At 33.9% G+C, this 12,185-nt stretch overlaps 1 protein-coding gene across 1 annotated transcript; it reads right to left on the minus strand.

Annotated features, from left to right (window-relative positions):
* Positions 1-38: 38 nt before the first annotated feature.
* LOC131949295 (tumor susceptibility gene 101 protein) lies at positions 39-11,015 on the minus strand. Its single transcript, XM_059311115.1, has 11 exons — positions 10,830-11,015; positions 8,432-8,516; positions 6,891-6,956; positions 6,591-6,754; positions 6,266-6,404; positions 5,727-5,993; positions 3,861-3,997; positions 3,612-3,704; positions 2,133-2,266; positions 1,662-1,764; positions 39-1,456 (listed from the first exon to the last, which is right to left on the minus strand). The coding sequence occupies exons 1-11, from the start codon at positions 10,869-10,871 to the stop codon at positions 1,367-1,369; spliced, it is 1,320 nt and encodes a 439-aa protein (XP_059167098.1). The 5' UTR covers positions 10,872-11,015; the 3' UTR covers positions 39-1,366.
* Between the last annotated feature and the right edge of the window lie 1,170 nt (positions 11,016-12,185).

Consider the following 12,185-nt stretch of genomic DNA (forward strand, 5'->3'; position numbering starts at 1 on the left):
AAAAAATTAGCAGCTGATATAGCAAAGATGAAGCTTGATTTGTTTTATAAGCTTAGCTCTTTTAATCCCAGCAATGCAAATAACATTTCAGTACACAGATACAGAACAGTGATTATATACATCTGTTATTTCTGTTACAGTCTACACAAAAAAAAAACATCATTAAGTTGAAAATAATACATCATTAAATTAAAGCATTTCAAAAGAATACATTTTTAAATATTTATCATTTTACCCAATTTTGAAATTGGAGAAATACTGCAACCTTCAATAATTAACTTAATGCAGCAAACACCAACACTTGTACTAACTTTTGGAAATATACAGTGGACCAAGCACCTTCTACTCAATTCCAGAATGGTATATTGCCAATAATTCCAACAAATTAGTTTTTGACCAAATATAATTTAATTAATTTAAAATGTAAAAATTACAGCAATTTATAAATTTAACGAAAATCAAATCAAATTGTTGAAGACGAATTAACACTACCAGTGATCTCTTTCTTTGAAAAAGAAAACTAATATTCACAATCAGATATATATTTAAAAAAACAACACATTTATTAACATACGAAAACAAGCTGATTTAGACCAAATAAATAAAAGACTAAATTATGACCAGTAGAGAAATGCTGGTAGTATTATAAACAACAAAATGTGCAAGTGTAGATGATTATATAACCCCAGCCTACATATGACTGATTAAAAATTTGTTTTGAAATTGTTAAATTTCAGACTTATTAAAAGTTAATAGATTTCATAGGTATGATAAATGTTACAATTTAAATGCTAGGAATGTGTAGGTTCAATTACCAATATAACCTCTTAAAAGCAGGAAAAAAAATATAGCAAGAATGAAAATTTTTATAGTTTATAATTTATCATTAAAAAAAGATAAGCAAAATGAACACACAGGATTTTTTTGTAATTAAATAATTGTTAAAAAGCTATTATATATCTTGCGAGTATATCTGGTAATATTACAGTAATAATGTCCATAATAAATGTTAGTTATCATCTTCTAGTTCACATATTGTTTAGTGAGAATGTTCATGTTACAGTAGTTAGAACAAAATTTTATGGTAACGTAACATAACACTATCACCATATTTAAGAACCAACCTCACTTTTAAAAATTAAAAACATTGCAACATTTTTCATTCCAGAACCAAACAAATGATAATTAATAATTAAATCAGAATGCAGCACACAACTTTTTAAACCAAATTATAAAACTGGCATAGAGCTATTTAAAAAAAAAAAAAACCACAATCTCAAACAATACAAATAAGCAAAAACCAATGTGTATAAATAAGCATTTCATAACTATGACAAGATTAAAAACAGCTGATAGAATTCATATTTTATGCTAAGGGGGCTAGACCGGCTTTCTCTCTGCACTTCTGGATTGTTGCTCGAAGCATAAACTGTTTCCGGGAAAGCTCTCGTACCCTCTATCGTGCAAAAAAATGAAAGTGAAATTGTAAAAAATCAAAACTTACGAATACAATAATTTATGCACAATAGGAAATATTGGATATCATAAAAAGAAACCAGACTACACCATTTATTGACTTTTAAAATTAAATAATTTTGTTGGGTTCCAGAAAAATACCTATAATAACGCTTAATAATTAGACTCTTTGAAAACAAAAATACCTTTAAAAACGATTCAAGCTCAATAACATTTTTCCTAAGAGCTTCTCCTAAATAGTAAATTGCATCCTCGATGGCCTGTTCTTCAGCAAAGGCATCAACGAGCCTGTTTGAACAATTTAAAGTTTGATATTAGCATAAACCACCAAACATGTTAGTAGACTTACATTTTGAAGATAATTATAACCTATGACCCAATGGCTCTTTTAAAAATATTTTAATATTAAAAAAAAAACAACAAAAAAACCAGGCAATTCAAGTCTAACAGCTTATTACTTTTGAATAGATTTCTCATTTGTTTTCACAACCAAACTGTTTAAGGGCTGACACAAATTGTTCTACCTTGCAGTACAGCGGCTACTGTTATTCACTTACAGCATGTGATACAAAAGCACATTTTAAACCTAACAGATGAACTGTAACTATAAAGACACACTTTCAACACAACTCTAAATTTTGGAATGAAACACTCACTGTCTGTACAAAGGAGTCGTAGTCACCACAGCATCATCAATATTCATATCCTGGCTCGATTCCATTTTTTGAATGGCATCTTTTACCTCTTTATCTTTGCTTTGAAGTATGGCAATATTTTTTTCAAGATCATCCTATAAAAATAAAACACAACACGTATGTATGTTATTTAACTAAAGATACTCAGAGACTTGCACTCAGAAATGCAGGTGGGTGTTGCTTATTGGACGTGAAAAAATGAATTCAAAATATTGCAGTTCATGGAAATCAGGCAATGGACGACAGGCGCCATCGCATACAAATTGTGTTGTGGATTACATCCACAAAGGCATCATGTAAAACAATGGGGGGTGGGGCAGCATGGTTGGGTTGGTAAAGCTTATGGCTCCTGAACTTCTTCTTCGTTCTTAATTTTTAGTGTTGGGAGGGATCGAGCCTTATCTGCCAGAGGGTTTGAACTCGAGACTTTTTTTTCGAATTTATCAACCATGAGCTTTGCCGACTCGACCATGCTTCCATCACAATTAAGGATTACGTGTCAACTGGTTATGCGCCATTGAGGCCATTGACTCCGATTTCAGCCTGTTTTTCTTTTTGGATTTGCTTCCATAGCCTTTGTCCAACCAAGAACAAACTACAAGGCAGCAGTTGTTTGATTTTGGAGTTGTCTCTCCTAGAAGAGTGGCTGTCCCTAGCTAACGAGCCTCATCTGCCCGAGGGTTTGAGCTCGAGACTTTTCGCTTTAGCAACCATGAGCTTTACTGACTCGACCACGCCGACCCGCTCCTGAACTGAAACATCCAGAGTTCAACCCCTGAGCAGATGAGGCTGAATAGCTGGAGACAACAACACAGAGAGAAATTAAAGCTGTCATCATAAATGAATCCACAAAAGGCATCATGCAAAACAATGAGTGGCAGCTCGGATGGGTTAGTACAGCTCATGGCTGCTAAACTGAAATGCCCCAAGTTCAACCTCCGAGCAGATGAGGTTGTATAGCTGGGGACAGCAACCCATCTAGGAAAGAAACTCCAAAATCAAACAACTGCTACCATGTCATGTAGTTTGTTCTTGGTTGGACAAAGGCTAAGGTAACAAATCCAGAAAGCAAAGTCAGCTAAAACTGGAGTCAAATGCCTATATGGCACATAACAGGTTGACATGTAATAATAATGTTAAAGGAAATCCTGTCCAACTATGCAATTAAAGAACAACTACAAGAAAAACATTAGAAGTTGCCTGATATGAAGTAGGGGCACAAAATCCAGAAATATTTTTACCCAAGATTAGGAATCTGGTAGTAGAAAAAGTTTAGATACAAAGCCAAATCAGGAGATAAAAACTGATTGAGGTCAACAAAACTTAAGCCAAAAAAGGTAAATGAATTTTCTTGTAAAACAGAGAATAGAGTATAAGGATCAAATCATGTACAAAAAAAAACAACATTTAAATACACAACACACAAATGGAGCAACAAACCTGTTCTTTCTCTAATTCTGTGATTATAGTTTCTAATTTAATTTTTCCTGTAGACAAATCTTTCTGTGTCTTTCTCAACACATCCATCTCAGCCTGCGTGAAGGAAAAGTGTTAAAATAAAATTACAAATACTAATTATATGAATACAGGTAATGAAAGAGACGTAAATATACATATGGGATAATATATATACTGCAACAGAATTTGTATGCAGAGAAAAGAGTTAGAAAAAATTATAATCAGACATACTTGGGCCTGTGCAAAAGTTTCACGTAACCTCCACTTGATTTTGTCTTCAACTGCAGACATCAGTGATGCCCGCAGGTCTGCCTCAGTGACTGTGCCACCAGTAGAAATGCCGGCTGGGTAACGGATTTCACCACTTCCTGTTCATTGAGAAATCATGAGACACATCTGTTAGATATTCCCATGACTAATTTCAGTAAGAGTTAGTTTACATTTGTTTTATAATTAATTTTGTTTAATGCACATTTAACAATGGGGCAGAGTGGCCTAGCAGTAAAGAGTAAGACTGCTAACCTGTAAGTCTCAAGTTTGAATCCAGGTTCAAGTAGGTAGAGATTTTCAGTTTTAAAATCAGTAATATACATTTTTTTTACACTTGCTGTGAAAACTGGTAGGGTTAACTATTAAAAAAAAAGTTTTTTTGAGAGATTTTAGATATACTAACTGAAAACTAAACACTTTAGACAAAATATGTCACAGCAGCTGAATGTGTATTAAACTGAACTTTCTCATGTCTAAATAAAATCATTATTTTAAAAGGCTAAATGTTTCCATTTAGACTGATATTTTTAATAAATGAGACATGTAAACAGCAGAAAAAAATTCATACAAGTGTTTTAACATTTAAATTGACTAAAATAATAAAATAAATAAATCTCATTTTGTAATTTGCTAACACTGAATTTCCGTATTTTTAATGATTTGTGGGAGCAATGTTATAAATTTTCTCCCTTGATTTAAATACAATTTAAAATGGGAAGTAACAAAGACATGTTCTATGATAAATTACCATAAATATTGCACTACAGTGCACTTATTAGATTATTGAATCTTAACTTTTTAACAAAATATGTTTTAACTATGACCAATCAAACATAGTTGTAATATTAAAATTTGGGAATAAAAATTGTAAAATAACAACAGAAATGGCACAAGTAGGCAGCATTGCATACAAGCCAAAAGAATTAAAGTTACTACATGTCTTTTTGCTAGTCTTATAAAAGCTTTAGCAGAGCTTAAAACATACAGAGCAAATGATGTATTTTTAATTGTAATAAAAAGTCTTTTTTTTTTGCATGCTGCCTAAAACTAGTGATCAACAAAAGGAGACTGAAACAGGCTTAAATATTTTATTAACTCTTGTTTGGTCTGAATATTATAGTTGTTTGACAGCAAAATCAGAAAGAACTGGGCAGACTCCAGTAGAGCAAGGAAACAAGGAAAGGTGGTAATGGCTGTATGTTAAGGAAACCAGCAATAAAGCCTTTCATGGAATCCAAAAGGCTCAAGAAAATAAGGGAGACCCTGGCATAAAGTCATAAAGAAAATGAAACTTAATTCAAAGATGTTTTTAAATTTAAAAAAAAAAATAGCAAAAAAAAAAAAAAAAAAAACATGCTTATGCTTTACTGGGAGTTGAAGAAAAAAAAAAGCGTCAGAAAATTAATTGAAACTTTCACTGAAGGAGTTGAAAACAAATTAATTTTCTAATCTATTTGTTTGCTTTTAAGTATCGAGCTAATGCAATTAGATGAGCATCTTCAGCTACTCTCCAAAACATGTCCAAAATACATGGGGCAGACGCAGTAGAGTTCATCTGTTTCAGACTTTGGCATATAAAGGGATAGTATGGTCAGCACTGTGCTTATCAGCCTTTGTTTTCCCTAATGTGAGTTAGATACCCATCAGTGCTGCGTGGACTCAGGGACGTTTTACTGACCTGAACCTGGAATCGAGACTTCCGGATTGGCAGCCTAACTCTCTACCACTAGGCCACGCCATCCCATAATTTAATCTTAGTAGTATAAACATAAATCAATATGGTATGCTGGTTCAAGTAAAAATGTTTTAATAAATGAAGTCACATACCAGAGTTCGACATCGGATAAGGTGGGTTACTGCTAGACTGCACAGGTGGATATGATCCACTTGCGGGTGGGTAATTTGGTGGCCCTTGTGTTTGTGCTGGATACGGTGGATTGTTTGCACCCGGATAGGGGAAAGGTTGAGGATACCCATTGTTCTGTGAGGGCTGGGGGTATGGTGGATAACTGGGATAGGAACCTGGATAAGGTGGATATCCTCCGGCTGGATATCCACCAGGACCTCCACTGCCAGCAGATGGATATGGCATGCCTGCAAAAACAGAAATACTTTTTACGGTAAAAAATATTTTAAAATAAAATAATTTTTTTTTCTGCTAATCATGAGCTAAGACAATCAAGTTATAGAGCATTTACGTTAAAAAATATCTTAAAATAAATTTTAAATTTTTTTTTCTGCTAACCATGAGCTAAGACAATCAAGTTATAGAGCATTTACGTTAAAAAATATCTTAAAATAAATTAAAATTTTTTTTTTCTGCTAATCAAGTTATAGAGCATGTATTAAACTAAAGCTCTCGTTACTTGGGTTGACAGGGTATGGTGTTTGACCAGGATATGCCAGCTGGGGCTGTCTCTGGCCTGAAGTTCTCGAGAACACAGGACATTCCTCTCCAAATGTGAATGCCAGTACCTGTACCAGGCTAAGTAGATCAGCTGACGGCTAAAAAAAATATTGATATTAATTGTATTCTAAAAAAATATGGATATTAATTGTATTCTAAAAAAATATTGATATTGATTGTATTAGTTTCAAGGTCCAATTGGTTAAATTGTACAGTTAAAATAGAGAAACTCATTTATAACTAAAACCTTGATAAAATGAATACACATATTTTATCTCTCTTACGTGTTTCCAGTCGCGTATATAGGGCATATCCACTTTGCCATTTGCATCCACATAACGGCCTGGTTTGATCTGCATAGTGTTAGTTGGTTTGACAAAAACCATTGGTGGATTGTGAGGATGTGTGTCCAAAACCCATATTGAGATTGGTATGTTATATGTGTTTCCTATACAAAAAAATTCATATACATTTTTTAAAATAAAAACACTAAACTATATTTAATTTAAATTCGAAGTTACTTATTTCACTAAAATATGTAAATTGTAAAATTAATTAAAAGAAAAACAACTACTTTCTGGTACCTTTGTAGTTTACAGGGATGGTACCTTCTAGTTGTACTAACTCCCGATCTGTTCCATCATTGAAAACTTGAAATAGAAATTTAAATAAACGTTTTGTATTAATATTTTACAAATAGATTATTAAATGAGATGTTTTAAGGAATCAAATAGTGAAGTTCCCCTTTCAGAACCAATAATCAATAAGCTAGATGAGGTAGAGTTCACATGTTTCTTGACCTTGGCAAGCCGCCTTTAACTTTACTTTCCCTAATTTGATACAAGTACCCATCAGAGCTGGGTGGACCCAAAGACCCCACACAGTCAAAAGTCCAAACCGAGAGCCGAACTTGAGACAATATTATAAAAAGTAAACAGTTTCCTTACTTATCCCTTTCTGAGACCAATTGTGATAGCTTTACTTGACATTGCCAAGTAAAGTAAAATTGTATGTTGTAGCAATCATCCCAGAAAGGTTTCAATAATTTTTAATATATCAAATTATTTTTTTTAAAATCAAACCCGGTAGAAGATTAGATAAGTAGTATCAAATTACCTTACAGTAACACTTCTAGTTCATTTTCTGAAGGTAAATTTTATTATTTACTAGCGTACCCGCCCGCCCCCCCCCCCCCCAACGCGCGTTGCCGCGGGGATAGAAGAAAGTTTGACGAAATATATTAGAAGGATTTCACCAACACGTTACCAATCATATGTTTTTAGACGCGTGACCTTCTTTTCTAAAGTTATTTAAATGTAAACAATGCCTGCGCTTGGATCATAAATATCAGGACATGGGTTAACCTACACTACCGCATGAAAACCTTGAGTGTACATTAATCACTCACCGAAATAATATGGTAGAACACACTTCGGTGACCGCCCATGTGTCAGAGACGTATAGGTCCGCTCTCAGAAGCCCCCCCCTGATTACACTACCGCATAGGCGCGGCGTACGACCCCTGTCTCCTTAAAACTAACAGGCGCCATCGTGCCAAATAGCATCCTGCTAACAATGATGCAGATTGCGCATTTCACTAACGTGACACGGAATAATGCTGCGAAACCGCAATCGACATTTATTATGTTTTTAGCGCAGAAACCTCTCCAGGAATATTCTCAACATCTTCCCAAAGTTTCATGGCGATCGTGTGAACGGTGTCACCGCAATTCACTTTTATTTATTTTATATACCGTATATAGAGTAAAATCGCACCCTCCAGTGGCACCGCCCTTGCAAAATTTTTTTTCCGCAGAAACCTCCCCAGGAATATTCACAACAACTTACCAAAGTTTCACGGCGATGTGATGAGAGGTGTAGTAATGCATAAAAGACACACACACACAAACATACATTGCTTTTTATATAAATAGATTAAGCTAAGACCCTGGTTAGGCTTAGGGACAGTACTAAGAATCTCAAGATAGTGATGGTAGTAAAAAAGCATTGAATAGGACATGTTGATGAATTAATTATCACACAAAAAAATATTCTATATCATGTTATATGATACTATCATTCTGAATAGTAAAATTAAAATAGAATATTAAATAAAAACATTTACCAAACGGACTGAGTGTAGGTCGTAAATCTTTATACTGGCTAATCGTGTTATTAATATCAGCTCTAGCTTCATTAGAATGTATGTACTGAAAAATAAACAAAACAAGTTTGATAATATATAATGTACATATTAAATAAATACATGTTAAAAATATCTATAACTCTCATAAATAGATTATAAGCAAAACTCTGTTTCACAGGAAGAATGTATTTTATAACTGGCAATTCAACATAGAAACTTAAATTGTATCATAAGGGTAGAGATAATTTTGTTAAAAATGTAACATCTTTTCTAAAGACAGACTAAGAATTATAAACTATTAGGTACAGTTTGTCAATGTTGGACTAGTGTTAACTTAAATATTAAAATGATCAGTCCTTTATGTTACTTATTATGAAGTGTTCTTTTAAGATAATAGAGGTACATTTGTTAACTTTTACAATTTTATCTGCTGCACATCCCATACTGCTAATAAGTATAAGCTTTTAATATACATTCTTATGTTTAAGTTTCAATAAATGGATTCCCTATAAGATAAATGAAAACATTGCTGTCATGTTATACATGATTATAGATAGCATATCAATAGCACTTTGCATTCAATCAATGCATTGCTTCATATGTGAGAAAATTTTTTAATATAGCAGTATTCGATTAAAAAGAATTTTACATTAAAAAAACTACATCATTTCATTGTAACAGCGTTGCAAATTTTCCTTATTTATAAATTATACATTGTTTTGTACTGAGCTCACTAAAAAAATTAATTGGTATTTTCTAATTTCTAAATGTATAGCCTACATATAGGTTATATATAACAAAGCAGACACTATATTTCTTGGATCACAGTTGTTAAGGCACTGCTTTGTCCAGATTACCACCCAAATGCCCAAGAGTCGCTATGTGAAAGCCTAGAGTGTAAGTTAATCGCCCTCCATAACAGGCGCTATAGTTCTTGGGGAGCAGGTTTTTTCCAGATTACCATTCAGACATCCCAGGGTGGCTAGGTTAAAGTCTAGAGTAACACCCTTGTAACAGTAAACGTAACAGTAGAACGTAATCCTGCAACTGCCCAGGTGTCAAGGACATAGCGGGAAGTTGTCGGGAGCCACTGGTTACACTATTGAAGTAGCGCCAGGTACGACCATGACTCTGCTTAATCATGGAATGTCGTGTGCATCGTGAAAGAAGTGTAGGGTGCTCTTTAAAATAAACAACTTAGGCTAGAGAATGCTGACGGGGAAGTCCGGGGGGACCAAATTGGCCCAGTCTCATCTGTCGCTTGAGGACGCACCTGATTTGATATAACTACTGATTATTAGTGCCCATTGTGTCCATAGTGTATAGCTTTTTTATAACAAACATAGACACTATACTGCTAACAATGGAGCCCTGGCGCTGTGTCACTCAATATTCTGGGCAGCTGCAGATGCGCAAGGTGCAGCTTTACAGATCAATCAAATGGATACCAAGTGCTAAGATAGCCATTCTAGTGACTCAAAACCGAATTATGAGAAAATTTGCACCCTCCCATGGTGCTGCCCTAACAAGTTTAAATTTTTGTTTCTGCAGAAACCTTCCCAGGAGTATTGATATCAACTCCCTAAGTTTCATGGTGATCTGATGAAAGGTGTCGTAAAGCTTAAAGGACAAACAAAAAAGCATACTTTCATATATATATGTGTGTATATATATATATATATATATATGCGTATATATATATATATATATATATATATATATATATATATATAAAATATATAGGCCCCTATATATTATACAGGCTATGGCAGGTAACACTAGTAACAGGTAACTGAAGCAGATATAGTATAAAATGTTAAAGCAATCACAAATGTAATGGTTTATGAATTTATCATTTATATCATCTAGATCTAGGTCTATTTTAAATTATTTATTTATGTGGGTCTAGGACGTCTAGGATATTTTATTAACATTATTTAATTTTCAGTAGGCCTACTCTAGATTCCAGGGTCTAGGTTCAGTAGAAAATATTTTTTTTTAATTTTAGCTCACAGGATCTAGATCTAGTGTAGATTCTAGATCTACAGTCTGAATGCTTAAGGTTAACACACCTTATCTGCAGCTGTCATGGGTCAATGAGTAAGCTTAGTAGTCAATGACTCAGCAGTGATGTCACAACACAACAGCAACAAATCCTGGTTCTATTGTTTACTTTGGTAATAATTTAGATTTTAGAAGTCTACTTGGAATTAAACAATATAGAGATAGAAATAGAATGAATCATTTGTGATACAAGTTACTAAATGCGCTTAGAAATCACATATAATCTAAAGTAAGTGTAGACCAGTAAAAAATAAATAAAAAATTGTGTGGAAAATAAAAAGTGAAAACTGAAAACGAAAACAATAGACGTTACCTTTGACAAATAAGTCCTTAATTGTGTATCGTATTGAGCCATTTTGAGTGTGAATTCTAGATATAAAAATGCTCTATTTCATGATGACAACTAAAACTTCTAAATTGTTTATGAAAATAATAAACAAAAAACTGTGGTTCTTTTCTTAGTATCCACTGACAGCCATATTGATTTGTTTGAAGCAGTTATTTCCTAAACAGAAGAGTTCAGAAAAAAAGTAAGGGAAACCAATCTGTATAAATAAATGTTTTGTAAATGAAAATAAAGCGGGAGTGTCCTCCCCTAAACTTTCTGATACATACTTAAAACAGAAAGGGGAATGGCCAGCGAAGCTTCGACCACTTCTAACGGACATGTTTCACCATAGGCGTAGCGATGGGGGGGGGGGGGGGGAGCAGGGGGACATATGTCCCCGGGCGCCGACCTTAGGGGGCGCCAAAATGGGTTGTAAAAACAAATTAAAATGTCAATTTAACTGCATTTTTGCAGTTTGAGGGGGGGGGGGGTGTACATCGAAAAGTTGAGGGGAGGGGGGGGTGCAAATTGAAAATTTGTCCCCAGGCGCCGGGAAGGATCGCTACGCCTCTGTGTTTCACTGAAGCTTGGCACGTGGGTCGAGACCCGAGGACAATGCAATTTGACATCAACTTTGACTTTAACAGAATGTCTAATTAATTTTAAAGCATTAATTAAAATTGCTCCTATTATTTAGTACTATTTACCGCGCTAATATACACTCATTTTTCGCGTTCATTTAGTGGAAATGCGCATCTTCACCTTGACCTCAGCATCTCCAAGCAGCTTTGAGAAAGTGTTTTTACTTTATCGTATACAAAGTACCGTGGAAGTATTGTAATCGTACAAAAAAAATCAAAATCGAAATGTCCACAAATCTCGACGTTTTACACAGCTCTGAGTCGGAAAAACATAATTTGGCAATTGTGACCATATGTCTGTGAGCGTGATAACTTGAGTACCGTTCCAATTAGGTCGATCAAATTTCATATAGATCTATAAGTATTATTACTTATTCTACTTATTCTACTTTTGGTTTTTCAAAAGCCTATAACTTGAGTGTTGTTTCGGTTCGATTAACGAAATTGCTCTTATATGTAACACATCTAATTCTCTGCCTTTGGTAAAATTTTGAGTAACTTCCGATGACCGGAAGTAGTACTTTACAATTGCAATTTCTCCAAAAACACATATAAAGTACTAATATTCCACATTATTATACATCCATTGTTTGCTGTTCACCTTGTGCGTAATTCTTTTTTCTACGAGATTCTATTCTTCTTAAAAAGTTTAAGTAATTAATAAAAATTAAAATTAAAAATCATGTCTGTATCCTGAGTT

Source organism: Physella acuta, unplaced genomic scaffold (genome assembly GCF_028476545.2).
Source record: "Physella acuta isolate Inbredline_101_S28 unplaced genomic scaffold, ASM2847654v3 ptg000687l, whole genome shotgun sequence".
In the NCBI taxonomy this organism is placed as follows: domain Eukaryota; kingdom Metazoa; phylum Mollusca; class Gastropoda; family Physidae; genus Physella; species Physella acuta.

Bases quoted from the DNA above. Each gene is read 5' to 3' on its own strand.
- LOC131949295 (XM_059311115.1), bottom strand. From the start codon at position 10,871: ATGGCTCAATACGATACACAATTAAGGACTTATTTGTCAAAG. The intron at 6,957-8,431 runs GTAAATGTTTTT...TTCTATTTCAAG, and splicing joins ACCTACACTCAGTCCGTTTG to TTTTCAATGATGGAACAGAT. The intron at 5,994-6,265 runs GTAACGAGAGCT...CTGTTTTTGCAG, and splicing joins ACCATACCCTGTCAACCCAA to GCATGCCATATCCATCTGCT.